Below are 26,597 nucleotides of genomic sequence, written 5' to 3' on the forward strand. Positions count from 1 at the left end.
TGTGCCCTGATAGATATTACTTATTGTTACCATCCCTGCTGTTCTTGTTACCATTATTATTGACAGGACAAGGGTATTCAGGACACTGAGATTCCCTTAGCGTATGGGTCTCTATCCTGAAAGCAATGGGAAGCTAGTGTATGCTTTTAATCAGGGCTTCACCTTCACCAGATTTTATTTTGACGAGACCTACCTGGCTGCAGCATGTAGAGAATGGATGGGAGATGTGGAGATGAGCCCACCGGCAAAAGGTCCTGGGGATAGGGGTGGTACGGCGGCAGGCTTGCCAGGGTCACTTTGTGGATTTGGAGAGATCAACACAACCACCTTAACAATTTTTTTTTAATTCTATCAAAAGCTACTTTCTTCTTTGTTTTACAGCTTTCTTATAGAATAAACACATCCTGGGTGATGCATGGGTTGTTAATCTCAATTCTGCCATAAACTTAGTAGACGGCCATGAGCAAGCCTTGTATGTGCTCATTTAATCACAGACACCAAAAGGTATAAAGGAAAGCTAAATTCTTAAAATCTCCATATGGTGAAATTAAGATCTTTTGTTATTGAACACATTAAAAAATATCTTTAGGAGATCCCAAATACTCACATTCTCTATTTGCTTTTTATTGCCTTTATGTCTCTGACTTCGTTTTAGAAGAGAAATCGAGTTGATTTGTTCTTCACACACACAAAAATTGATTTGTTCTTCATTGCTGTCAGAATTTGTGATCTCAGGCGAAGGCAAAATGCTGGGCTGGCAAATGTTCACAACTAATATAAGTTTTAAATAAAACACTGGGTGTGCTGCAAATTCATTAGGTAATGAAAGCCATCAGGAAAAATTGAAAATGCTCTAGTTCTCTCTGGATTTATGGCTGATTTTAATAAAAAGTATCACATTTGATGTAATTAGTTTGCCTAGTATTGGCAGACTTAAAAAAAATTACCTAATGAATTCATTGTTGGTGGAAGATTTACCTGTGATGCCAGGGTGGAGAGTGTTAAAGTCTAGATACATATCAGCTAAATGTTCATTTCCAACTGATAGCTTGATACTCAGCTTTGCAAGGGGAAAGAAAATCTAGAGCAAAATTTCCTCTTCGTAAACTCAGTAAATTCTAATGTGTTCTGAATTTATTCTATGATAACAGAGTACCATTTTATAAGGCTTTCTTTATTTAGCAATGCCCTTATTCAGTATCTTATTCCCAGTTAAGCAAAATTATATATCAGTATTAGCTTATATTTAATAATCAACACTGGTGAGGACACATGATTAAAGCAGTCAATGTTTATATACAAAAGATGGGTGTATCGACTTACATGAATTTTCAAAACTAAAAGGAAGTCACACAGAGCTAAGAATTACCATTATAAAAGAGATTCTTGTTTACATGAGAAAATCTTACCTTTCTTCCTATTTTTTGTGCACACGTGTTTATTTTAAAGTAAGCACACATACAAATCCACTAAAATATTGCTGAGTGTTATGTATTTTAGAGTGACTTATTTCCTCAAAATGAACATCCTGATTTTGATGAATTTTGCAAAGTTTTAGGGGAAAAAATGACTTTTTTTTTTTTTCACTTCTCAGAGTGAGGCACTTTAATCTGAAATCCTCACAGCAACTCAATGATGTTTTGCTGAATAGACACGGACTTGGTTCCATGAGTGTCATTCTTTCCTTATTTTAACTCCACGATTACAAAGATCTGGTGTATCTTCTTTGCTCCCATATATCCCCAAACGCTAGAACAATGCCCTCTGCACACAGATGGTACTAAATAAATAAATAAATCACTGAATGAGTGAATAAGTGCATTTTTTGTACCATTTCTTGTACCATAAATGGCATAAAACATATAGGTGGTATTGCAGAAGGAAAGAACTTTTAAACTGCGCACCTTTGAGAATGGTGTGAATGGTGATATGCGCCCATGCCTGCCATGATTTGTCAACCAAATCATGAGCTGCCATCTAGCCCAGTTTCTCACCGCTGCAGAGACGGCCTCTGTGACTGTGAGCTACCAGAGCAGAGTGAACCCAAATCCTGCTTTTTGCCCAGGACGCTCAACGTGTGCTCCAAGGACTAGCAGCTTCAACATCACCTGCAACTTGTTCTTTGTGCCAGTTCTCAGGCCCCACTCCAGATGTGATGCATCAAACACTCTGAGGGTGGGCTCAGCAACCTGTGTCTTCTAAGCACTCCAGAGGATTCCGATGCATGCTCAGGTTCAAGATCCGCTGCTCTAGAAATGCTTTGCTATTCTTCCAATGATGTACAACTTGCCTTCTAATTAACACATTCTAGTACTTCAGATGAATACATTTGACCTTTGAGGAATTGCCTTCTTAGTGTAATTTGCATAGCTCAGGTCTGACCGACACTTTATAAGCTCACTTCGAATTTAACTCTTAGGAGTTATACTATTATCTGTTGCCGCATAGCAAGTCACCCCAAAACTTCGCAGCTGAAAATAGGAAACATTTAGGCTCTCCCAGCTTTTGTGGGTCAAGAATCTCAGAGGAACTTACTTGAGTGGTTCTGGCTCAGGGTCTCATAAGAGGCTGTACCCAGGTGCTGTCTAGGACTACCGTCATCTCATGGCTTGACTGGGGAAGGACCTCTTCCAAGCTCACTTACTTGGCTGTTGGAAGACCTCAGGAGATGCACTTCCAGGCTCACATGGGTCTCTCCTCAGGGTTGCCTTATCACATGGCAGCTGGCTTCCACCAGAGGGAGAGATCCCAAGAGAGAATAAGAGGGAGTGTATGGTTTTTTTATAACCTTATCTTGGAAGGAACATGTAATATATTCTGTTCATTAGCAGCCCACAGTCAAGAGGAGGGTAAAACAGGGGGGCATGAATACCAAGAGGCAGGAATCATTGGGAGTCAACTTAGAGACTTCCATATAGGTAAATTATTCCTCAATTTCTCCAATTCCTTGCACTGCAGTGTTTCAATTAGGACTCTTGATTTTTAGTGTCAGAAGTCTCAACACAAACTGGCTTATACAAAAAGAAAAAGTATGTGCCTTATGGTGCAGTTTGGTATAGAGGATCCATCAAACAATGTCACCTGGACCTGGTCATCTTGGTTTTGTTTGCTCTGTATTGGCTCTGATTCTCTGGTACCTTCTCCTCTCTTAGTGGATTAATAAGCTGCAAGGCTTATGGGTTCAAGGTCAGTGGTATAGAGTGAAAGTTTCTTCTCTCAGAAACCATGGCATAAAATTCGTCGGCTGAGTGGATCACAGGCTCATGCCTGAATCAACAGAAAGGCTGAGGAATCATGACTGTATTGGCTGAGACCCAGGATACACACTGTATCCACAAGTAGGATGAGCCCCACAGGAAACACAGCAGCTATGAGAGGGGGAGGTAAGTGCCCTCAGGAGGGACCGCATCACACAGACATTGCACTCAAGTACGGTCTACATAGTTGTCTCCTCCGAGTTTCTAGTGAACTAGAACCTCTTGGAAAATGCCCACCCTCTCCCTCATCATCCACTCCCCACACCAGTGGATCACAGAGCCCTCTTGATCTACTGCCACCTCTCATCTTCTCCCTTCCCCTTCCATCCCATGAATCTCTCACCTGGGCTAAAGCAATAACATCTGAATTTGCTGCCCACATGCTTACATTTTTATTCGCCTTCTGTCTGTTCTCCATGTAGTCACCAGAGTGGTTTTCTTTCTTCTTCTTCTTCTTCTCCTTCTCCTTCTCCTTCTCCTTCTTCTTTTTTTTAATGCCACCTGATGAGGTTAGTGCTCTGTCGAAAATTTGTCAAAGTCCCATTAATGAAAATCCAAGTGCCATTTGACCTGGACTCTGCCTGCCTCTGTAGCTTAATCACTGTCTACCACCAGTCCTCTCTCTCTGAGCTCCCCAAATTCTAATTGCCATGCTTCTGCCCGCCCCAGTCTCTCTACATGCTCCTCCTCCTGAGGAAGCTCTTCCTTTACACTGTGGCTCTCGCTCTCCACCCCTGCTCTCCACCCTCCCCATCTTCAGGGACCAACTATAATGTCACTTTTTTAGACAGGCCTTCCCTGACCCTCCAAAATTAGATACTCTCATAGTACCCCGTACCTTCTCTTTATTGCATTTACCAGAATTTTAATTTTATGCTTGTTTAGCATCTTCCCGCTCTAGAGCAGAAGCTTAATGAGGGCAGCAACCTTGCTGTATCCACAGGGCTCCTGTCTGGCAGCTAGTAGGCATTCAATAAATATTTGATGGATTTGATTCATTCTTCCTTTTCTCAGATCTGTGCAATGATGTTATCCAGAAGATTAAATAAATGGCAGGAGTTACCATAGAGTTGAAATGTGTTGGTGGTCTGGCTTGGCCTGGTTCATGGGGTTAAGTCAGTCACAGGAGAGAATAAAATTCTCTTGAAGACTTAACAATGATAAAGCCATTTATGTGGTCTTACTTTAATTCTTAGGACAATCTCTTCTAAGTTCAGTGTATTCTCCCTATTTTGTAGATGAGGAAACTGATGGTCAGAGAGATAAAGGGACTCCCTCAAACTCACATGGTTCACAAATGGTAGAGTTAGGACACCCATGGAGGTCACTTGGACTCCAAAATTACAAGTGTTTGGAATTATGGGAAGGACAGTGGCATTTTTTTTTTTTTTTTGTAACTATGAGTAGGCCAAGGTCAAAAAGCAAAATAAACATAAAAGTGAAGTCCTGTAGATTTCACGCTTCTAGTTGGAGCCGAACAACAACTTTGAAAGCACCGGAATGAAGAGAGTATAAAATTTGGGGGAACTCAATCTTTTTATTACATATTTCAGGTTTTCCTGTCCACTGAAGTAAAATTAAGGGGTGTTGAATAGTCCTGCGGCATGGGAGAAATCAAGTCCACCTAGTCTTTCTATTACACTTTTGATAGCATTTATATGTGTTAAGAAATGCAGGCATAAAATTAAACAGGATAAACCATCCCCTTTCCTTATTTCTCCAGCTTCAATGATACACAAACTAGCCTACTTCCTTTTTTCCCTCTTACTTCAAACACAGCAAGTAAGTATGTGTTTGGCACAAGAAGGCTCTTAAAGTGGTAGGAGTATTTAACTGAGGGGGCTTTAGGGGCCGCAGTGGAAAGCAGGGCTCAAGTCAGTGTGGAGACTGGTTTCTTGGTTCTTTCAAGTTATTTGTGAGGCTGAGGCTGGCTTGTTGGAGCAATTCCTACCGATGTTACAGTTTGGAAGTTTTCTTTTGATCTTATTTTAACGTCTCTATAAAGTAAATCTGTGCTCCCCTCCCCCACATATATATGTGCCTAATGAGAGAATAACGCAAGGGGGATGATGGAAGACAGCTAGTACAGACACACCGATGGAGAAAAGGAGGGCAAAAGACAATTCAGCCCGGCCGCAGTGAGTCCTCCATCCCATTAACTCTGAGTTAATCCCCTACTGTAGTAAGCATGAGCCAGTTTGACAGAGGACCAGTGCCTGGCAAGGTGTGGTTAAATTTGCAAAAGACTGAGAAAGAACAAGAAAGAATCACCAAGTTGTTAAACGGAAGGAGAGAAGTTAAACAAGCGAAACTCAAAGTGTTTGGGACACTTAATGTGGAGAACAAAGCACCTGTGATAGGGTAGAAATGATTCTGAAGGTAGTGAGTTCATCTCATGTCCTACATACGCTGGATACCCTGATTACAAATACCCGAAGAGAGGCCAGGTGAATGATGTCCACATCCACACTTTCATTCAGATGTTTAACACCTGTTTAGTACCAGGCGCTGGTAATTGTGGACACTGTGGTGAACAGAGAGATATGGCTTATGCCCTCATGAGCTTACAGTGTAGTCAGAAGAAGCACAACACAATGTGACAGGTGCAAAAATAGAAGCCCGAGTTGCCTGGGAAGAAAACAGCAAGACACCCGACTAGCTAGGATTCAGGAGAAACTTCCAGACTGCTGGAAGATCTGAAGGACAATATCTGTGATGATTAGTTTTAGGTGGCTTGGCTACAGGACCTAGTTATTTGGTTAAACACTTATCTAGGTGTTGCTGTGAAGGTATTTTGTACATGTGGTCGCAATCTATAATCAGTTGACTTGAAGGGAAGATTACCTTTGATGATGTGGGTAGGCCTCATATAATCAGGAAGGTCTTATGAGCAAAAACTGAGGTTTCCAGAAAAGAAGAAATTCAAGACAGAAGCATCAACTCTTGCCTGAGTTTCCAGCCTGTGGGGAAGTGCCCTAGGAATTTCAGATGGACTTGCCGGCCCCCATGACAGCATGACCCAATTCCTTAAAATAAATCTTTTGCACACACATACATACATGCCCTATTGGTTCTGTTTCTCTAGAGAACCCTACTAATACAATGTCTTGGACATGTAAAGCTGGGGGAAGGTGTGTGAGGGAAGATGAATGTACCCAGAAAGGCCTGGAATGAAAAAGAGAAGCCAGATCAGGAAGCAAATTATATGTTACCTAGAGAGTTTGAAAAGGTTTTAAGTGAGAGGATCAGATTCACATTTCAGAAAGGACATCCGATTATATTGAGAGAAGTGGAGAAAAACATGTTTCTGTTCCAGCAGGAAGGAATTCCTAATAAGGAAGACATTTTTAATAGGAGAAAGAGGTGCTGAGTCTTTTCTGGAATTTAAAAAATAATTTGGCATTTTTAAGCATTGATGGCCACAATTCTGCAAAAGGCTTTTAACGTTCTTTTTGCCATCAAGAGTGTTTCTGCTCTGCCTGACCTCCTTAAGATCTATAGCTTTCACTAGTTTCTCACATCTACAGTTTTCATCAGGAAGTTCTCCTTGTAGCTGGCAAAATACTTCAAGTTGGCCCAGCAGCCTTTCTGGAAGATAAACTCTCTAACACAGCGGTGGAGATGGGAGGGTGGAGGTCAGCGGGGTATTCCCGCAGCGAAAGTGAGAAGGAAGGGAGAGTTAACACTGGGGCTGAAGTTCCGCTACATCACGTGTGCGGCGAGGGGACTAACCTATTTCAGCCGCAGCCTGGGCTCGGCGCGCTTTCTTCCCCTCCTCTGCGGGTTCGGTGCCCGCACCCCTGCAGCCACGCGTCCAGCTGCCCCCGCGCGGCAGTCTAAGAGTCTGGGCGGGGTCTGGCATCCGCCAAGCTGGGATCTTGATACGGAGGTGTGCCGGAGCGCCGGGTTCGAACTGATGGCCCAGGTCTCCCACTTCGCTGCTCGGCCGAGAACATCCGCAACCCCTGACCCAGCAAAGGGGTCTTGCCCTGAGAGCCTTCCGATTTTTCTTCCATTCCCTCTGCAACCCTAGATGTCTTCTGTACCTTAGCTCCCGGTGCGTTCCCCATCCTTTCTGGTTTGGAACCTTCTGTTGATCAGAGCTTGTTGCCCAGGTCAAGCACCCCAGGAGGTGGGATGTGGTGGGGGTTGCTGGTGACTCGACAACACTTCCCCAGGCGTAGACTGGAAGAAGCCAGCAGCCCCATTACCGACCCCACTCCGGGGGTCTCAGGGCGCCAATGGGATTAGTTCTCTGTACAACCCTGGGTGGGTGGAGGGTGGGCAAGGGGAGCGGAAGATGCCCACGTGCAGGGGTCCTGGGACCCGCGCCCCAGAGCATAGTCCCGCACCCCGCCCTGGAAGGAGATAGGTTGGAGCTCTGTCTGTGCACCAGATAGTGAGAATGGGCATGTGGGGAGGGGGCAGTGCTAGTGGAAGGGGCTGAGGGAGAAGAGGCAGCAGGTGAGCCCCAGGGCAGTGCCCCCAGGCGAGGAGGCAGGGGCGACGCCGGCGCGGGTTGGGCTAGGAGGGGGTGCGGAGAGGCGAGGCCAGGCGGGGAGACGGAGGGTGGGGGGGCGGAGGAGGCGAGGGGGAGGGAGTTCCGAAAGGAGGGAAAGGAGCAGGCTAGCGACGAGAGCAGCGAGCCTGGCAGGGAGAGCGGCCGAGCTGTGGGCAGCAGGGCGCCCCGCGCGCCGAGCCCGTGCCACACCCCCCGCCCCCCGGGGCCGGAGGGCTTTGCCGGGGGAGACACACAAAGACATGCGAAGAGGGGCAGAGCGAGGCTCGCGCACAAAGACGCCGGGGCGCACGGCCGCTCGGGCTGCAGCGACCGCCCCCGCGCCGCGCCGCGCCGGGAACCCGCCAGCGCGGAACCCGGGGCGGAGCGCGCGGCGGCGGCGGCTGCCGGCTGGCGCGGGACCCGGGTCGCCCGCGTTCTCCGGGTGACCCGGGCCCGGCCGCAGGCGCGTGCGGGGGTGGCGGCGCCCGCGCCCAACTTGGCCTCGGCCTCGCCCTCTGCCCAGCCCGCCGGTGTCCCCTCCTTCCCGCGATTTCGTTTCTTCTCACGCTCCCCCACCCCCTCCCGCGTCCAGCCCCGCTCTCCCCACCTTGTAAAACAAAGCCGGGGAAAATGCCTGCCCGTGCAGCTCGGAGCGCGCAGCCCGACTCTGAATAAGAAGTGAGTACAATGGCGTGTTTGTAAAAGCTTCAAGTCCGTCTTTTTCAAAAAACATTTTGAATGCTGCATGCCTCATGCTTCCCAGCGCCTCGCGGGAGAGACCCGGCTATAGAGCAGGAGGTGAGACCCCGGGTGACCCCCCTCCCCCCCGCCGCAAACCTCCCGCCCCGCGCTTTCCCGCCCCTGCCTGGACTGGGAGGGCTGCAAATGCCCTGCTGGCAGCAAGCGGACGTCCTCCACCTTCGTTTCCCGTCCAAGGTGTTGGGTCATAATCTGGGCTTGGAGGCAGACCGATGCCTGGCTCCTCTGCTGGTTGCTGCTCCCGCCTCTCCCGCTGGTGCCTGGGGCTTTTGCATCTGCCTCGGGTGTGGGTTTGGGACACCTTGGGGGAGTTTCCGAAGGAGGAGGAGGGTCAGCCCTTGGGAGCAGCCGACAGGCAGCACGTATGGTGACCCTGGTCACACTTGTTGCCCATTGCGTGGTGGGACAGGCAGTGGTGCTGAAAAAAAGCTCGTTTCTCTTGCTATGGAGTCAGCTGCGGCCCGGAGCGTGGAAGGCATACCTGCGGGAGGCTGGGAGACTGGGATTAAGAGGAGACTGTGATGTGCTGGAGGTAGAGGAGGGAGGTAGTGATGGTGAGGACAGTGTGTGCAAGGGACGACTCTTTGATTCCTTGTTCTGAGGAGCATCTCTGCCTGATCATACATCAAACGACGTGGAGATGGAAACATAGAGAAAAGGCTGTTTTTTATTTTGATATTTTACCAGTTGCTGTCCATTCTGTCTGCCAAATGTGCATACACACACACACACACACACACACACACACATACATTTCTTCTAATTAAAAAAAGGGAATAGCTTAAAGGAATTAAACTTCATCAGGAAATGTATTAGCTTAATACACACACATACACACAGTCTTTTAAAAACATATCTGTCCCTTTTCCCCCAAAGCCTATAATTATAATGTGTTAGTGTGGCATTGGGATTTAGGATTGGGATTTGGATGCATCAAGGTGAACAGTCTTGGTGTTTTCCACTTCTACAGACTAGAAACCACTCGTGAAAAACCAGAAATATGAGAGCACAGAGAATTGGAAAGGAAAGGCTTGGAAAGCTTTCTTCAGAGAGATAATGTGGATTTCCTGTTATCTTTATTCCGAAGATGGATTAATTTTAGATTATGACCTTTATTTTTCACCCAAGACACACTAAGAAGCGTGGCGGTGGGGTGGCGTAGCTAACCAGCAGATGACAGATATCAGCTGTTATCAGCATGTCTATTAAAAAAAGTTTTTCTAATTAAAACAGTGAAACACATACGCAGTGCTAATTCTGAGCAAAGTTGCTGTTATAACTATGACATGACAAAGGTGTCTACTGGTTTGTGGCTTTATTCTGAGCAGGTGACTGTATCAGGAGGGCAACGGGTACATACCTGTACCCAGCAGGTTCAACCACTGGAAATTGCTGAAAGGAGCAATTCAGTCTGTATGTGGAATCTCCACTTGGAGCCCTGGGTACAATTACTTCCTTGGCGCTCTGACTTCATCTCTTCAAAGTCAGAGCCATTCAGGGTTTTTGCTGGTTTGAGGAGCCCTCTGTTATCGGCTACCATTGTACAACACTACTTAGGTCCAGGGCTTCAAATAGCTTTGTTTGCAAAGCTTCTTTGTGATGGGCAACTGATGATTTGTTTTCTGAACTCAAACTGCGGTAGTCCTACATTGAACTCACAGTGGTAGTCAGGAGGGCAGGGTTTCTAACCCTGTGAAAACTGACACTTTCCATTCTCTTTTTATCCTCGAGTAATTTCAGGTTCCTGTAGGGTATTTGGGTGCAATTCCATAGGAATTTCTCAGATATTTACCTAAAAGTGTCTTTTAGGTTAGGTTATTACTATATCAAACCTCTATTATATATACCAGAGTCATTTTACTTATATCTATAACAATTGTGGACTCTAAATTCATTGTTCTGGTTGAGTTGGTGGTTTTTTTTAAAGTCCCCCTGGTTTGGGTTTTTTTTTTTTTTTCCTGGCTATTCTGTTAACCTTTTTGTTTTGGTGTTGCCTTTCCAATCATTCTGTAGTAGATGGCTTATTTTCCCCTTAGCAAGTTGAAGTCTAGTATCTTTGTATTTTCTAAAAAGAAATCCATTAATGATATTTTTGAACAGTTGAGATAAATAATAGATGGATTTACAGTCACCTCCGAGTATATGGGAATTTGTAAGAGAACACATAAATCCACTCTAATGGAGCAATTAGCTTTGTACAGAGCATGGAGGGTCTGAGGTGTAAGAGAAGGTTTTACTTTTTTTTCTTGATAATGTTCGCTGTTGAAATGGAAGGAACTTGTCATGTCTTGGCTGCACCTAGGATGGTGCCAGAAAAGGTAGCAATACTTTTGTTTTCTCAAGATGCCAGAGATTGTATAACAAGATAGAATGTTTAATCATGAACCGCTTTAGAGGGTAGGCAAAGAGAAATGATTGGGCAATTGAGTGGTTTACTGACCATAATGTTTTACCAGAAAATGACTAATGTTTTACTTTGAGCAGCAATGTTTGGATCCCAAATTCGCTTATAATGCAATCCCTTTATTACAATGAAATTTTCCATAGAAATAAAGAATATTCCTTATGTCGGTTGCTTGTGGTATAGAGGGTTAAGTTCTTGAGAACAGGAATCATCCATGAACCTTCTTCATGAGTATTCATGAGTTAGTACTATCAACTCTTAGGAGTTCAGTCTTTGTTGAGTAGCACGGCGAACAGATGTAAAATTACAAATTAATTAGGAAGACCTCAGGCGTTCTTTTATTATTTTTTTTTTAAGTTTCTTGGTCCACCTCCTGTTCTCTTCCTCCCATCTGGAACCCCAATAGCAGCAGAGAGCTGAGACCCAGCCCCTTTTCCTTGAACCTATGTATGCGGTCCTGGAAGCGATCTAGTGGGAGCACTCTGGTTGGTTCCAGACCGTCCACCGGGAGAGCAGTGGAGTTCAGTCCGCCTTTGCTCAGCCCCTAAAGAAAGCCAGCCGTTACCCCCTCTACTCTTCTCCGACCTAACGTTCATTCTCTGTTGTTGTCAGTGGCGGCACCTGACTTGCTGGATCCTAAATCTGCCGCTCAGAACTCCAAACCGAGGCTCTCGTTTTCCACGAAACCCACAGTGCTCGCTTCCCGGGTGGAGAGTGACACGACCATTAATGTTATGAAATGGAAGACGGTCTCCACGATTTTCCTGGTGGTGGTTCTCTATCTGATCATCGGAGCCACCGTGTTCAAAGCCTTGGAGCAGCCTCATGAGATTTCCCAGAGGACCACCATTGTGATCCAGAAGCAAACATTCATTTCCCAACACTCCTGTGTCAATTCGACTGAGCTGGACGAACTCATCCAGGTAATAATGGCACAGAGGAGTTGTTACCCTGCTTCCTCTCTGGGGAAAGAAAGTAATGGCAGGAAGAGGCTACCTGCAGCACAGTGGCCTGCCCATGGGGGCCCAATTCCACTTTCTCTTTAGCATCAACTCGTCTCCTTTCTGTACTTCTTCCCTCTTTTCTTACTTTTTCTCTCTTTTCTTCTCCTTCTCCTTCGTTTCTCCCTCCTTCTGTTCCTTCTTACCCTCTTCTGCTCCTTCTGTCCCATTGTCTCCCTGATTTGTCTTTCTTTGCCCTCTCTTAGAACTGCCAGTGGACACCCATGGACGTGGGGTTGCCTTGCCGGAGGCTTTTGTGGTCAGATTACCATTGCCGACTGAGAAACATTGCTGTGGCAAGTGAGAGGAAGATCTAAGGCAGAAAAGTGCTTTAATCATGCCAGGGGCCATCATAAGATAAAGAGATGAGTTTGTGGTGTGACCCTCTTGAGATGGGTGCCCCTGCTGGTTAACAAGTTGTAGCTCACCTCTTTAACCTAGTCAGCGTATAACTCTGATAACTGCCTTTTAGGCTCCTAGAGAAATGATGCATCCTTGCTTCTCTAAACACTAACTAAAAGCAATTTACTATTACACAGAAAAATGCAGTTTTTGAATTTTAAAAAATAATTTTGTTTTCTTGTACTCTATCATGGTGGAATGGTGTTCTTAAGGAAAGTACTTTGTTATAAAAGTTAATCACAAAATGATTTAAACGTTTCAGTTAGGCTCCTTGGAGATGGCTGTATTTTCATTGTAGATTTCTTTTACATAAAACAATTCAGTGGTCAAACCAAGAGTCTGGCCAGAAGGAAGCCCTAGAATGTTCTTTCCAGGAGAGATCTATCTGACTGGCTGTGGGAAATGTTTTAATTGTATAGATACTCCTTTTCCTGTAGAACCTACTTTTCTTAACTGGTGTAAGTCGGATTGGACTGAAAATGATCTGAGTCATCTGAACATGTTCTTCCTCATCTTATATTTGGTTTGACATCATTTGAATGAGTTGGAATAGTAGATTGAGGGAGGCAATTCTTACTGGTTTTAATCCAGTCTCCTATTCAAAGACCTTTTCTCTCTCATTTCCCTTTTGCCATGGATACCCCACAGGCTACGTAGCCTCTGCCCTTCATGCCTCTCTCTATTTGTAGACTACACATACAAGTTCTCATTCAAGTTTTACTGAAAGCTGTCAAACATAGTAATCGCTCACCCTCATTTAGCTCCTACTATATTCAGACACTTCTGCGTCTCAACTATTTGACTTACATTTTGAAAATACTCCTCAGATACTTATATCCTGAATTCTCTATTATTTTTAGATGATGGCAATATTTTCAGTATTGACAGTGAACATGCCAACAGATGTTGTCCCAGCTACCGCATTGCCTGTTCCTACACAAGATCACTTTCACTTCACTCTTGTCTTTGTGCCACAGAGTTCTAAGAGGTACTAAAAAATCTTAAACAATTCCCATTTCCCTAGGGTTTTAAAAGAAGAGCTCTAGGTTGTCTAGGAGGTAGCATCAGATAGGATGTGTTTTAAACTCCCGTTGAGCACTTTTCTAGAGGTGTCATCCTGAACAAGTACCTTGGCTCTCTAAGCCTTCAGTGATATCTCTGGAACGCAGAAAGAATATCTACCAAACAGGGTTGCTGTGAAGAGTAAAGAGAATCCCTATAAAGCATTTAGGATGTCGCAGAGTTTGTTTGCTGTTGTTCGTATTCGCGCCCTTCCCCCCCACCCCCACCCCATCCCTTTTTTGGGCTGAAGTATCTGATTCAGGCAGTTCCATTCTTCGCATCTGAAGCAGTGTGGTGGGTTTGGGGCAGGGGGGAAAATGCCTGGAATTTCAGGACAATGCTGGAGGAAACCCGGTGTGAATTCGAAAATGGTCTCACTGTTCTGTACTACCTTGATTTATTCATAACTGTGAAAATAACTTGAAGGTCATGGCAGGTAGAGACAATCTGGAGGTGGAGACTGATCATTTTTGCTCTATTGTTTTTGGAATGGATACAGACAGAGCTCAGCAATGACCTAATCTTTTTCTTTCCACTCCACAGAGGAATCTCTTTTAGCTTTATTAATATTCACCGCTGATGAGAATCTTTGCTTTTTAAAAATCTCAAGTATTTTTGTGCTTATTCAGAAGTCTGTTATTTTCATATCACTCATCTTTAGAACCCCATGGCTTTAATAAATTATTTTATTCTCTTTGAATAAAGTTTCTTCTGATAAAAGAAATGTTTATAATGGCATGGCTTCAAGGATCAAGATCAGTATTTAAATAGGGAGGAAGGCAAATGAGCCAGTAATCTTATATTAGAATTACATTTCATTCATGTGATTCTCGTAAATTTCCACGTGTTCTTCCCACATTTATTTGCCCATTTAATCATCCCTTAAAACTTCATGAGTAGGTATATTAGGCAGTAATATCACAGCATTAAGGATTAGGGAGCTGACACCCAGCAGTCCCAGTGACTTACGCCAGACAGCATTATGAGGATGAGAGTTCAGGTGTTCAGAACCTTGATCTGCTATTATTCCCAGGAGTCTTGGCTGGGTTTAGCATTTTTCAGTGCTAAGAGGGGAGTTAGAAGTTCAGTCCTAGTGTTGGTGGAGAAGGACTTCTGGATTCCTTTTATGAAGAGCAGGGAAGGAGGAAGAAATGTGTAGTCAGACTGTAAGGTCGGGTACAGTTAATCTAATTTGGCCTCAGGCCCCAGGTTATTAATTACACCTCTGGATGGGTTATGGTAACCTCATAACAAGCTGTGCTTGCATCACAGGGTGGGGTAGGCGAGGGAGGGGAGAGAAGAGAACAGAGCTTTGAGGCTCCTGGGAGCAGTTGCTTCTTGTGCTACGTGGTCCCAGCTGTTCTTTCCCTCTGAGTGCTGTCTTGACGTCGGCAGTCCAAGGCAAGATAGAGGATTGAGGAGGGGGCAGAGTATCAAGACAAAGGAACCTAAAGGGCTAAAGTGTTTTGAACACTTTGATTTTCAACATCCATTACATTGAAGGTAGTGTGATGTCAGTACAGAAAAACACGGTAACACTGAAGTTTCAAAAGTCATGAATACCATTAACCATAGTCAACATTTAATGAGCACTGACTATGTACAAGGCACTGTTCTAAGCTTTTACGTGTATTGTCTCATTTAATTCTCAAGTAACCATAGGAGGTAAGTGCCTTATTAACTGCATTTAAGTTAGGTGCAGACTGAGGCAGAAGGAGCTTAATTTTCCAAGAGAACAAAGTGCTGGAGTGCACTGTTATTTAAACCTAAGTGGACAGACTCCAAAGCTTAGGCTCTTAGCTCCTGTGTTACTGCCTCTAAAAACATTAATAAACATGAAGTTTGCTGTAAAGCTTCCTGTTATTCCATGTATTAGAGTGGAATAAATATCAAATTACAGTCCTCTGTACATAGTGATGTATATTATATGACCTATCTCTTCCTCCATATAAGAATGGGGAGTATATAACCTGAGGTGGTTTTTTTTTTTTTTAAAGATTTTATTTATTTGTTTGAGAGAGAGAATGAGAGAGAGTGAGCACATGAGAAGGGGGGAGGGTCAGAGGGAGAAGCAGACTCCCTGCCGAGCAGGGAGCCTGATGCGGGACTCGATCCAGGGACTCCAGGATAATGACCTGAGCCGAAGGCAGTCACTTAACCAACTGAGCCACCCAGGCGCCCGAGGTGGTTTTTTTTTTTTTTTTTTGAGAGAGAGTATGTGTGCACAGGCAAGGGTTGGGGGGAGGGATGGGAGTGGGAGAGTGAGAGAGAATCCCAGGCAGGCTCCACACTCAGCGCAGAGCCCAATGCTGGGCTCAATCTCATAACCCCGAGATTATGACCGGAGCTGAACTCGAGTCTGATGCTTAACCGACGGAGCCACCCAGGTGCCCCTATAACCTTGGTTTTAATATTCTTTCTGGAGAACACTTCCTGGTTTGCTCCTGTGTGAATGTGGTAAACCAGTAGAGAGTCATGGTTACGTTGGATATGGCTGATTGTCAATCTAGTCACTTTCGTATTTGCTGAAGCAGTTCTGCGATTAAAAAGCTAGAGCAAAATCTATGATCTGTACATTGATAATAATTATTTTCTCATTTGAGCCCCACAACCCCTGTGAGGTAGGTAGGTAGGGAAGGTTTTCTGTCTGTTTTTGGGTGAAAAAACGGACACATTTGCATGAGGTCATGTGGTCTCGGGCCTGGATTTTTGGAGTCCTCTTCCTGAGGGGATTATATTCTCTCTGTGCTGTTCCTTCTTCTCAGTTTGGTTTTTACTCCTTCGTTCAGTGGCGTTTGTTGAGCACGTTCAATGTGTTGACCTTCGTACTGGGTATTGGGGCAAGTAAAACGATCAGAAAAAACATCTTCAGGCACTCCCTCCTTCAAAGTCAAGTGGAGGAGACCACTGTAAACACAGCCACAGAGGCACCTGGGTGGCTCAGTCGGTTAAGCTCCTGCCTTCAGGTCAGGTCATGATCTCAGGGTCCTGGGATCGAGCCCTGCATCGGGCTCCCTGCGCCCTCCCCCCGTTCATGCTTTCTCTCTCTCTTTCTCAAATAAATAAAATCTTTAAAAAAAAAAAAAACCAGCTACTTGAAGTTCTTAGAGATTAGAACTAGACTATTGAGGAGGAAATGAACCACTTAATGAGAGATAGGAAGACACAGAGAAGAGGTAAAAGAGAAACTGGATGTTAAGTGTGGAATCAGAGTATTTGGCAGAGGGAGGCAAGGGGATCAGCAGATTTTCTAGGCAGAAGGAGCATGATGTGCTCCAGTAACTGAATTATCTAGATTGAGGAGCAGGGGCATCAGCAAGTTTAACAAAGGAGAACAGGGTCTCCTGTACCATACCAGGGATGTGGGCTTTCTCCTGAGCCTGTTCTCCACTTGGGGTAGATATACCATTGGGGCATTTGGTTGTTTTCCAGGGGATATCTGGAGCTGCATGCCTTCCTAGAATGCCAGTGAAATTTCAGAACAAAACCGAAAACATTGTTTTATATTAATTATATAATCATTCATTCATCCAAAAATATGTATCGAATTCCTGCTATGTGCATTGTCCCAGGCACAGAAATATGGTGGAGAATAAAACATGAAAGTTCTTGCCCTTGGGGAGGTTCCTTCCATCCTGCTGAGGGAAGACAGTATGTTAGATAGTGATAAGTCTCAGGAGAAAAAATAAAGCAGTAAAAAAGGATAGGAAATGTTGGGTGGTATTGGTGATTAATTTTGCATAAGGTCACTGGGGAAGCATCACTGATAAGGTGACCTTTTTTTTTTTTTTAATTTTATTTTATTATGTTATGTTAGTCCCCATAAATACATCATTAGTTTTTGATGTAGTGTTCCATGATTCATTGTTTTCGTATAAAACCCAGTGCTCCGTGAAGTACATACCCTCCTTAATACCCATCACTGGGCTAACCCATCCCATGCCCCTCCTCTAAAACCCTCAGTTTGTTTCTCAGAGTCCATAGTCTCTCATGGTTTATCTCTCCCTCCGATTTCCGCCCTTTCATTTTTCCCTTCCATCTCTTAATGTCCTCCATGCTATTCCTTATGTTCCACAAATAAGTGAAACCATATGATAATTGACTTTCTCTGCTTGACTTATTTCACTTAACATAATCTCCTCCAGTCCCATCCATGTTGATGTAAAAGTTGGGTATTCATCCTTTCTGTTGGCTGAGTAATATTCCATTGTATATATGGACCACATCTTCTTTATCCATTCATCTCTTGAAGGGCATCTCGACACTTTCCACAGTTTGGCTATTGCAGACATTGCTGCTATGAACATTGGGGTGCATACGGCCCTTCTTTTCACTACATCTGTGTCTTTGGGGTAAATACCCAGGAGTGCAATTCCTGGGTCATAGGGTAGCTCTATATTTAATTTTTTGAGGCACCTCCACACTGTTTTCCAAAGTGGCTGTACCAACTTGCATTCCCACCAACAGTGTAAGAGGGTTCCCCTTTCTCCACAACCTCTCCAACATTTGTTGTGTCTTTCCCTGTCCATTTTTGCCATTCTAACTGGTATAAGGTGGTATCTCAATGTGGTTTTGATTTGAATTTCCCTGATGGCTCATGATGATGAACAAAAAACAAATAATCAAGTCAAAAAATGTGCAGAAGACATGAACAGACACTTCTCTGAAGATGACATACAAATGGCTAACAGACACATGATAAGGCGACTTTTGAATATAAAGGCAGTGAGGAAAGTAGCCGGGTGGCTGTCTAGGGAACAACACTCAGGCAGAGAGAGATCCACAGTAGAGAGGCCTCCCTGAAGAGAGAGTGCCCCTGGCAGGGACAGGAACAGCAAGGATGCTAGGAGGGAGTGGTACAAGATGACATCAGGCAGGTAATGAGGGCCAAGTCCTGTAGGGCCTTGTAAGTTATAATATGGAGTTGGCTTTCTGGTGCAGATGAGTGTCCTGTGCTGGCTTATTTCCCCAGGATCACTCTGCCTGCTGAGTTGAGGAGGGACTGCAGCTGGCCGCGGACAGAAACAGGGGGAACTGTTATTTGGCTGTTGTGATAATCCTGGTGATAGATGAGGGGGGCTTGAACCAAGGTGGTGGCAGTGGGAGCTGTGAGACATGGTCAGATTCTGGGTATATTTTAGAAGGAGAGCCAGTGGGATTTAGCAGTGGACAAGATTGCAGGGCAACGGTGAGGAGTCAAAGAAAAACACCAAAAAGTTTTGTCCTGGGCAACTAGAAGAGTACAGTTCCCACTTTCCTGACATGAGGAAGAGCAGAGGAGGCACTCATGAGGGGAGGATGTCAGGCTCTTAGTGTTGGGCATTGCATTAAGAGTGGCAGTTAGACAGGGTTCAATTATTGAGTGAGATTCACAGGATCCAAAAGTAAGAGGAACTTCAGATCTCCATTGCAGGAAAATGATAGAACGTACCAATAGCACCCAATAAAGATGTGCACCAAAGGCAAAGTTTGCATGAGAGCCAAGGCCTCCCTCTGCCAGGCCATGCCAGGACATACTTCTCTCTTTGATCAGAGCCACCCACATGTGCATGGGATACCTCGGAACCAGGGAGCCCGAGATGACCTCTTGGCTGGGATTTCTGCTACCCTGCTGGTCACAAAGGCCTGTTCCTGCCAAGTAGCCAGCCTCAGTGGCAGAGCTTTCTGAGAGTCTCACCAAGACCAGGTGCAAATCATCCATCATGCTGTTATCGATAAACAGTGTGACAAGCTGGTCCTAACCTCGCAGACACTCACCCGGCCATGGTTATAAAACAACACTCTGGGTCAACATGTCTCACGATTTTACCAGGGGACAGTTCCGTGCAGGGACTTCAGCAAAACAGCCTCAGCAAATTCCAGCCAGCACAGCCACGTTAAATTTGAGATGCCAATAACTAGTCCAGAGAACTTCTAAAAGGGCTTTCTTTTCTTATCAGTGCCTTTACTCTTCTTATCCTTTGGATTAATCTCTGGAAAAAGCACTGCAGATAATAGAATGTGTAAACTTCTTGGATGTGTGACAACATAGTAGGTTGGATTATTTTAGCAGATTAATTAGGAGCCATTTAAAAGACCAGCTCTTTTATTTTATTTTAAATCTCTTTCAAAATGATGATTATTCAGGAATGCTGTCTTGAGAATTACAAGAGGGACTTATGTATCAAGGGAGCTACAGAAGTCTTAAGAAAGCTTTGTCCATTTCTAGTTTCCCAAGGCCTCTCCCACATACTACTGTCGTAGTGAACAAACATGTTTGCCTCCCCTTCCTGTCCATATGTTCATGCTGTCTTGACTTGCAGAGTGTCGTATATAAGTACATCAAATAACAATTGAAATATTTTCATACACTGTTTCCTAACTATACTTAGGGTTTTATAATAAAGCATAAGTAGTTTGTCAGGAGATGATTTTATCTCCAAAGTCTATATGAAGATTAACTAGTTAATATTGGTGAAAGAAAGAAAGAGAGACAGAGAGAGAGAAGGAGAAGGAGAGGGAGAAAGAAAGAAAGAAAAGTCCTATGTGAGTATTGTATATTAATAAAATACTACTCAAACTGATGTGATTAAAAAGCAATATTACTTAAAAACATCGGAGGGGGAGACAAACCATGAGAGACTGTGGACTCTGAGAAACAAACTGAGGGTTCTAGCTGGGGAGATGGGTTAGCCTGGTGATGGGTATTAAAGAAGGCACTTATTGAATGGAGCACTGGGTGTTATACACAATGAATCATGGAACACTACATCAAAAAAATTAATTAAAGAAAACAATGGCTAGAACATTATTTGATGGCTGGAATGGTTATTTGAGAATGAGAGAAAGTACTATCCATATGCATTGGAAGACAGTGAAGAGTATTTTTTGACTGAGGATTTATTTAGTCTAAACTAAAAACAGGACGCAAATGTAAAGCTCAAATACTATTAGAAATTTGACCAGTATAGATCTGTTAGTAGCTATTAGGATGATGGCTTTAAAATTCTTAGAACATGTTTGTATTTAATCATAGATTTGTACTCTTACACTTCAAGATATATTATTTAATTCCCACATCTCTTAGATATATATATTTTTTAGTTCACACTTGTAAAATGTTCAGCAAGAGACAAAATGGCACCTTGATCAGATTCTTTCTTTTGACTCCATCTCCAGTGCCTTCCTCATAGACAGGAATGTGTGCAACACAATGTCTAATGGTAATAGCTAGCCAATAAATTTTTAGTCCAAGTCTGCATCTTTCTAGAAGTACTGCCATATACATTCTCTCTCGTTTGGTCAGGAAGCAGGTTAGGCTTCATCCTCTCCCTTTTGCAGGTAAATAAACTGAGGGACAGAATGTTTAACCCAAATCCCTCTTAGCCTTTTTAGCTTGAGATGTTCCAAGTTGCACAGCAAGCATTAAGATAAGCAGAGCTGCTGTTCAGGTGACTCTAGAGCTTGTTTCCCCTGTACCAAAAGACTTCTCTAGAAACTACATTATTTTGTTGTGTTTTCTCAACCTGGGCTCCTCTCGTATTCCTACCAAGCAAATCAGATTTCCAACCCTTGCGCCTAGGATGCACTCTCTGCATTTTGAGTTGCTGGTGCATCTTTTTGCTCTGGGCTCCTACTAGCAAAGGTCAGCAGTGGAAGACCCAGCAGGTCTGTAGTTGTGAGTGCAAAGTATATAGTCGTGGAAAACTAGAGCCCAATAAGGAGGCTCCAAATGAGCAACTAAAATATTATGCTTAAACTTGTATCGCGGGGCACTAGTCGTGCTGAGGCATGAACAGGTGATGTAAATCAGGGAAGGCGATTTCAAGCTGGAGAATTCTTACCTGGAAGGAAGAGATGGATCGAGGAGATGGAAAGAGGAGGAGCAAAGGGAAATAGTCGCAGGGACACAACAAGTTAACATTCTTCTTGTAGGATTACAAGAGTTTTTACCCCCTTCTTGCTTTCTGACGTTCACAAAGTAACAAAAGTGTCCTGTACAAAATCCAAGTAATACAAGAAGGTACAAAGAAAAAAGCAAATATCTGAAATCCCTCTACCTAGAGTTGGCCAAGACCTCTCATGTATGCGTGTGTGTGTGTGTGTGTGTTTGTGTACACACACATACAGACATACATATTTCCACACAGAATTTTATATGCATGGGATCACGTATGTGTGTCATTTTACCACCTCCATTTTTTGCTTAGTGTTATGTAGGGGATACTTTGGGAATATTTCAAGTCTTGACTTTAGATATTGTTTAAATATCCACATAGTTTAGGTAATATCCTTATCAGTAAGAGAATTAGATGATATTTTTAAATCTCTTTCAGCTGTTTCTCTGCCCTTTATTTTTATGAACATTTGTATATCTTGGCTGGATCAAGAACAGTAAACAGTAGTTCATCTAGCTCAGTATTTCTGCCCTTAGCTATGCTATCAAGGGACATTTGAAAACAGTACCAGAGTTCCCTTTATAAAACCAGCTTTAGAAGGGATGACTGTACCCTGAGCATCATGACATTATGAAAAATCTGGCATGGATCTAATATTCATAAACTTACTTCTCTGGACTGTTTGCATTTGACCACATTTCAGCGTGTACCTTCTCTTGATACGTGTCATACATGCTTCTCAATAAAGTTTCTCTTTTCATTTGACCTTTCATAAAATTACATCCTTTTTAAAGTTTTAGGCCATTTGCCTGGTGAATTTTGTGAACTAAGTCACATAATTCCCTTCTAAAGATAGCCACCTTATCTTTCTTATTTTTATCCCCTACCACATGTAGAATTCATTCTGTCAGCTCCTTAGGCATTGATAATCTGCGATGATGTGTGTCTTGGGTCTCTGCTTTCTTAATAGTCTTGTTTTGTAATCTCTTCCTTAGCACTTAGAGTGGCCCCTTGATTATTTTACTTATCTTTTTTTGAACTGCTTTCTGCTCAGTTAAAACTTTGGTAAGTGTCGATTTGAGCTGTGGGCAGTATTCCAGAAGAGGAGGGATCATACTTTTGCACAAGAGTGGCTTTCTGTTTTAATTCTTTCTTTTTCCTTTTCTTCCCCCCTGTTTTATTTCTATTACCTCTCTGGTGATGTCTGGTGTTTTCTGTGTTGGCGTTGTTGGATAATGTCCTCAGGCAGAATTCCAGGGACTCCAGAGGCTTCTTCTAGGTTATTGAAAACACTATTTGAAAAGGGGAGCCTGGTTTATTTTTCTCCCAAATCCATTAGTTTCCACTTAATGAGGATGAATCTCAACCCGCATTTGTACTTTGCATGCCTTTTCACCCAGGCTTGTGAGGTTTTAAAAATTTAATTGAACATTGGCATTTCACGATCTTCAGGATCATGATGCTATTCCCACACTTTTTAGTGTTGAATTAAAATGTTGCATAATAGATACCTAGATTTACATCGATCCCTTTAAATATATATTTATTTAATATACATTTTTAAAAACCATTAAAACCTCTTTTTTAAAGATTTTATTTATTTAGAGAGACAGAGTATGTGCAAGCAGGGGGAGGGGCAAGGCAAGAGGGAGAGAAAAAAGAACTCCAGAAGACTCCACGCTGAGCCTGGAGCCCGACACAGGGCTCGATCCTACAACCCTGAGATCATGTCCTGAGCTGAAAGCAAGAGTCGGACACTTAATCGACTGAGCCACCCAGGTGCCCCTGTAACTAAACATTTTTATATAATGGATCAATTTTTATCAGTCTTCAGTATATAATGTTTTTATGACTACTTAACATTTTGTGAATTCATTTTCTTATGTTCTTATGTACCCCCCAAACAATATCTATTTGACTGGTAAAACATAGTTTCTCTATGTAGAATGGTTGTATTTTCCCCCTACTATCAGTTAGCTTGCATGTGTATTCAGAAGTGTCCTTTATTGCTTTCATTTCATATTGCCTTTAGTTTTTCTCAGAAAACTCCAGTTTAATTAGAATTTATTATTATATGTGATAGAGCTCTAATTAGCTCTATAATAATGTTGAGTAAAAATGCCAATATTTGAAGACTGTTATGTTGAAAAGTATATGTTCCTTTTAGGGGTATCTAAGGAATTTCCCAGATGCTTGTGAAGTATAATGTGTTCTCTGGTGCTGAAACAGCGAAGGGAGCTTTGAGAAATAAGCAAAGCAATGAACATCAGGACTGTGAAAAAGGAAAAGAATCTCCGTAGACACCATCACATGATCACATGGCTTACATTGATGCACATTGCAGGGAAAAGAGCCTTTAACTCTTAAATTTTCTATTTTTAGGGTCCCAGCATAGTTTCTTGACTATTGTAAAGTTCCTTTTTTACAGTTACACATCTGTTCTTATTTTGCTAAAACTCACTTAGAGGAATATGGGGATTCATCAGAAACTCATAATTGCTAAAACAGGACGTGTTCCTCTCGAACAAATGAAAAAGTCTCCCTTCCTGTCACTATTATTCATATACTATAGAGGTTGGTTAGAAAAGATTTGATCTAAGTGACAGATACAATGGAATGAACTCCTCTTTCTTTGGATATGAAATGCTTTCAGCACCAGGGTGATATTAATGGTACCAGGGAAGTGGATTCTGAAATTTATAGGTGAAAAGGCACTTGTTTCTGTCCATTTAGATATTTTGGTGTTAACCCTGAGAGCAGAGATACCTCACTTCTCCTCCAGATTCAAAGGGCAGTTCTCAGGGAGGTGTTCTGTTAACCCAAGAGTCATCATGCTGTGGATCTGTGGTGCTGTGTGTGTTCCCATCAGGGTGACAGTGTGGTCAGGATTCACTAACAGATTTCCAAGCAGGGCAAGCCCATATAGACTAGAAAAGAGAAGCAGAATCATTACATGGATTTAGAGTTCTTATATTTTATTTTGCATGGAGAATAAAAGGAAGGTCTTATTTTCTTTAAAATGGCCATGGAAATGCTTACAAACTAGGATCTTTAATGGGCAGCATATTTTCATACAGCAGCATCTCATATGATCAGGCCCTAGGTGTTTCTTAAGGAAAGAAGCTAGTGAATATGGCAGATGTCTTCTTACCCTTGACGTTAAAGCTTGCTTTGGAGATTGTGTTTCTTTTAGGTAAAACAAAATTTACACTGTTAATTGCGTAACAGTCCATAAGAGAATTTAAATATTCCTGGGCGAATAAAATAAAATTTTGTATGACAAACGTACATTTAATCATGGGACAAAATAGCTTATCATTCATACAAGAAAAAAAGAGAATCGATCTATGACATAGTTTTCTGAATCTGATTTTTTTTTTTTTTTTTGGACATTTGGCCACACACTGAACATTCTGAGTTCTTTTTCTGAATCCTCCTCACTCAGAAATATTTTTGTATTCACCTGTCATGTTCAGATAACATATTAGTGCTTGTAGAGACCTGAGGTAAGACAGTTGGTGGGAAGGTCTATTCCTCTAAAGGAAGAAGTAGTTAAAATGCACATTCATTCATTTATTCATTCTGTATGTAATATGTTTTGAAAGAAATTGTGCCAAGCAGGGGGTATAATCCACACAGATTATGACACAGCAGGACTGACAAGAGTCGTATTTTCATGAAGCTGCTATGCTAGCGTTAGTAACTACAAAGAAACACCTGAACAACATAATTTCAGACAGTGCAGATGTTCTGAAGACTAAACATTGGCCTCATGAGACAGAATGATGAGGCGGGGCTCCTCTAGAATGGCTGTGTTCAGATGAGCTTTCTCTTGGAGAGGGGATATTCGGGATGAAGTCTGAATGAGGAAGAGTTAGTCATGTGAAGATCTTTAGGGGTGCGGGGAAGTGTTCCAGGAAGAGAAGGCAGCAAATGCAGAGGTGAGAGCATTCTTGGTGTGTTCTAGGGCCCATGCAAACACTGGTGTGGTTAGGACATCATTAGCGACGTGAGGGAAGCAGGCCAGAACCTTGTAGGCTTGATAAGCAGTCTAGGTTTTATGTGCAATGGGAGATCAACAAATAGAAAATTTTAGAAGGAAACAGAGTATGTCATATTTGTGCTAGGTCAATAGTCTGGTGACTTGGTAGGGAGATGAGAGCAAATAAAAATAGAAAGATTAGTTGAAGACATTTTAATGAAAGTTGATTTTTGGAAAGAATCTTAAAGAGTTAGCCTGAGAGGGGACAGACAGGGTTTGGGCTAGTAGGAGAAGACTCCTCTCTTCTCAGCTTTCAGGAAGAGGTGCTCAAGGGTGATGATCCAGGTAATGTGTGTACTTTTGTGGAAGATAAAGAGAGAAGGGAGGTGGCTGGTTGAGGGTTCTGAAGTTGATACTAGATGTTCAATTCAATATGTCTAATATTCCTTGAGAAGAAGATAATTTTAATGAGCACAGATACTTGCTAGATGAATCTTTTGCATGGGCTCTGTGTTGCAGAAGCATTTATTTTATTTTAATTTTTTCAAAATAAATTCTTTTAGGATAAAAGATTTTTTATTTTACTATCTTTTAAAATTTATTTTTTTAATTTAAACTCTTCCATAACCCGATTGATATTTTTGGGCATGTTACAGCTTACATGTGACTATAAATGATTGGGTAATTACTTTTCCCTTAATAAATATAGATTTTCCCTTTTATTCTCTGGTTAACAAGTTCCAAAGCTTCACACACAATGTTTTCATTTCTGGAAGATGTTTTATCAGATGATGACATTTGGCTGGCTCTTGCTTTGAGCTGGCCTGAAAATCTATTTCATGAGGCTAGTTTTAAATGATTTGGTTTAATTAAAATTGTCAATAATCTTATTTTATAATAATGATATCATTCTTGAGGCGTATTTTTCTTAGATGCTGTACTGTGCTGTTATGCAAAAAGTATTTTTTAATAGGACAGGAACTCCTGCCTTATTTTCCATTACTCAGCACCTCACGACCTTATTATTTCTTGATCCGCAGAGAGCTTGTGTGTATGTTTGGGTGTTTGCATTTGTGTTTCATTCATGTGATTCTTTCCTGATGCAGGATTACATTGTTTCAGGTAGCCTTCTTGATAGGGACCTAAATGAGATTCCCTTCTTCTTGAGGGAGAAGAAAAAAAAAATAAGTTACTCTCATCTATAGGATGAGATATGAGTCTTAAGAGTCTAAAAGAAAATGCGAAGAAGAAGCACAAGGGGTAAATGTATCTAAAAGGGAGGGAGTTATAGAAAGCATCAGCAAAATTTTATCATAATGCATTTTGAATTGTTTGCATATAACATTTTAAGG

The 26,597-nt window shown here is 42.6% G+C and overlaps 1 protein-coding gene across 5 annotated transcripts in view; it reads left to right on the forward strand.

Annotated features, from left to right (window-relative positions):
* KCNK2 (potassium two pore domain channel subfamily K member 2) overlaps positions 1-26,597 on the forward strand; it is a 219,857-nt gene that overhangs the window by 61,913 nt on the left and 131,347 nt on the right. For 2 of the 5 annotated variants that reach the window (XM_032393111.1, XM_032393110.1), the window contains exons 1-2: positions 8,447-8,556; positions 11,534-11,844. In XM_032393111.1, coding sequence (XP_032249002.1) covers positions 8,511-8,556; positions 11,534-11,844 — 357 coding nt within the window. In that variant the 5' untranslated portion in view covers positions 8,447-8,510. The other 3 variants (XM_032393115.1, XM_032393114.1, XM_032393113.1) reach the window with 3 other exon arrangements.

The sequence above is a fragment of the Phoca vitulina genome, unplaced genomic scaffold (genome assembly GCF_004348235.1).
Source record: "Phoca vitulina isolate PV1807 unplaced genomic scaffold, GSC_HSeal_1.0 scaffold71, whole genome shotgun sequence".
Lineage (NCBI taxonomy): Eukaryota > Metazoa > Chordata > Mammalia > Carnivora > Phocidae > Phoca > Phoca vitulina.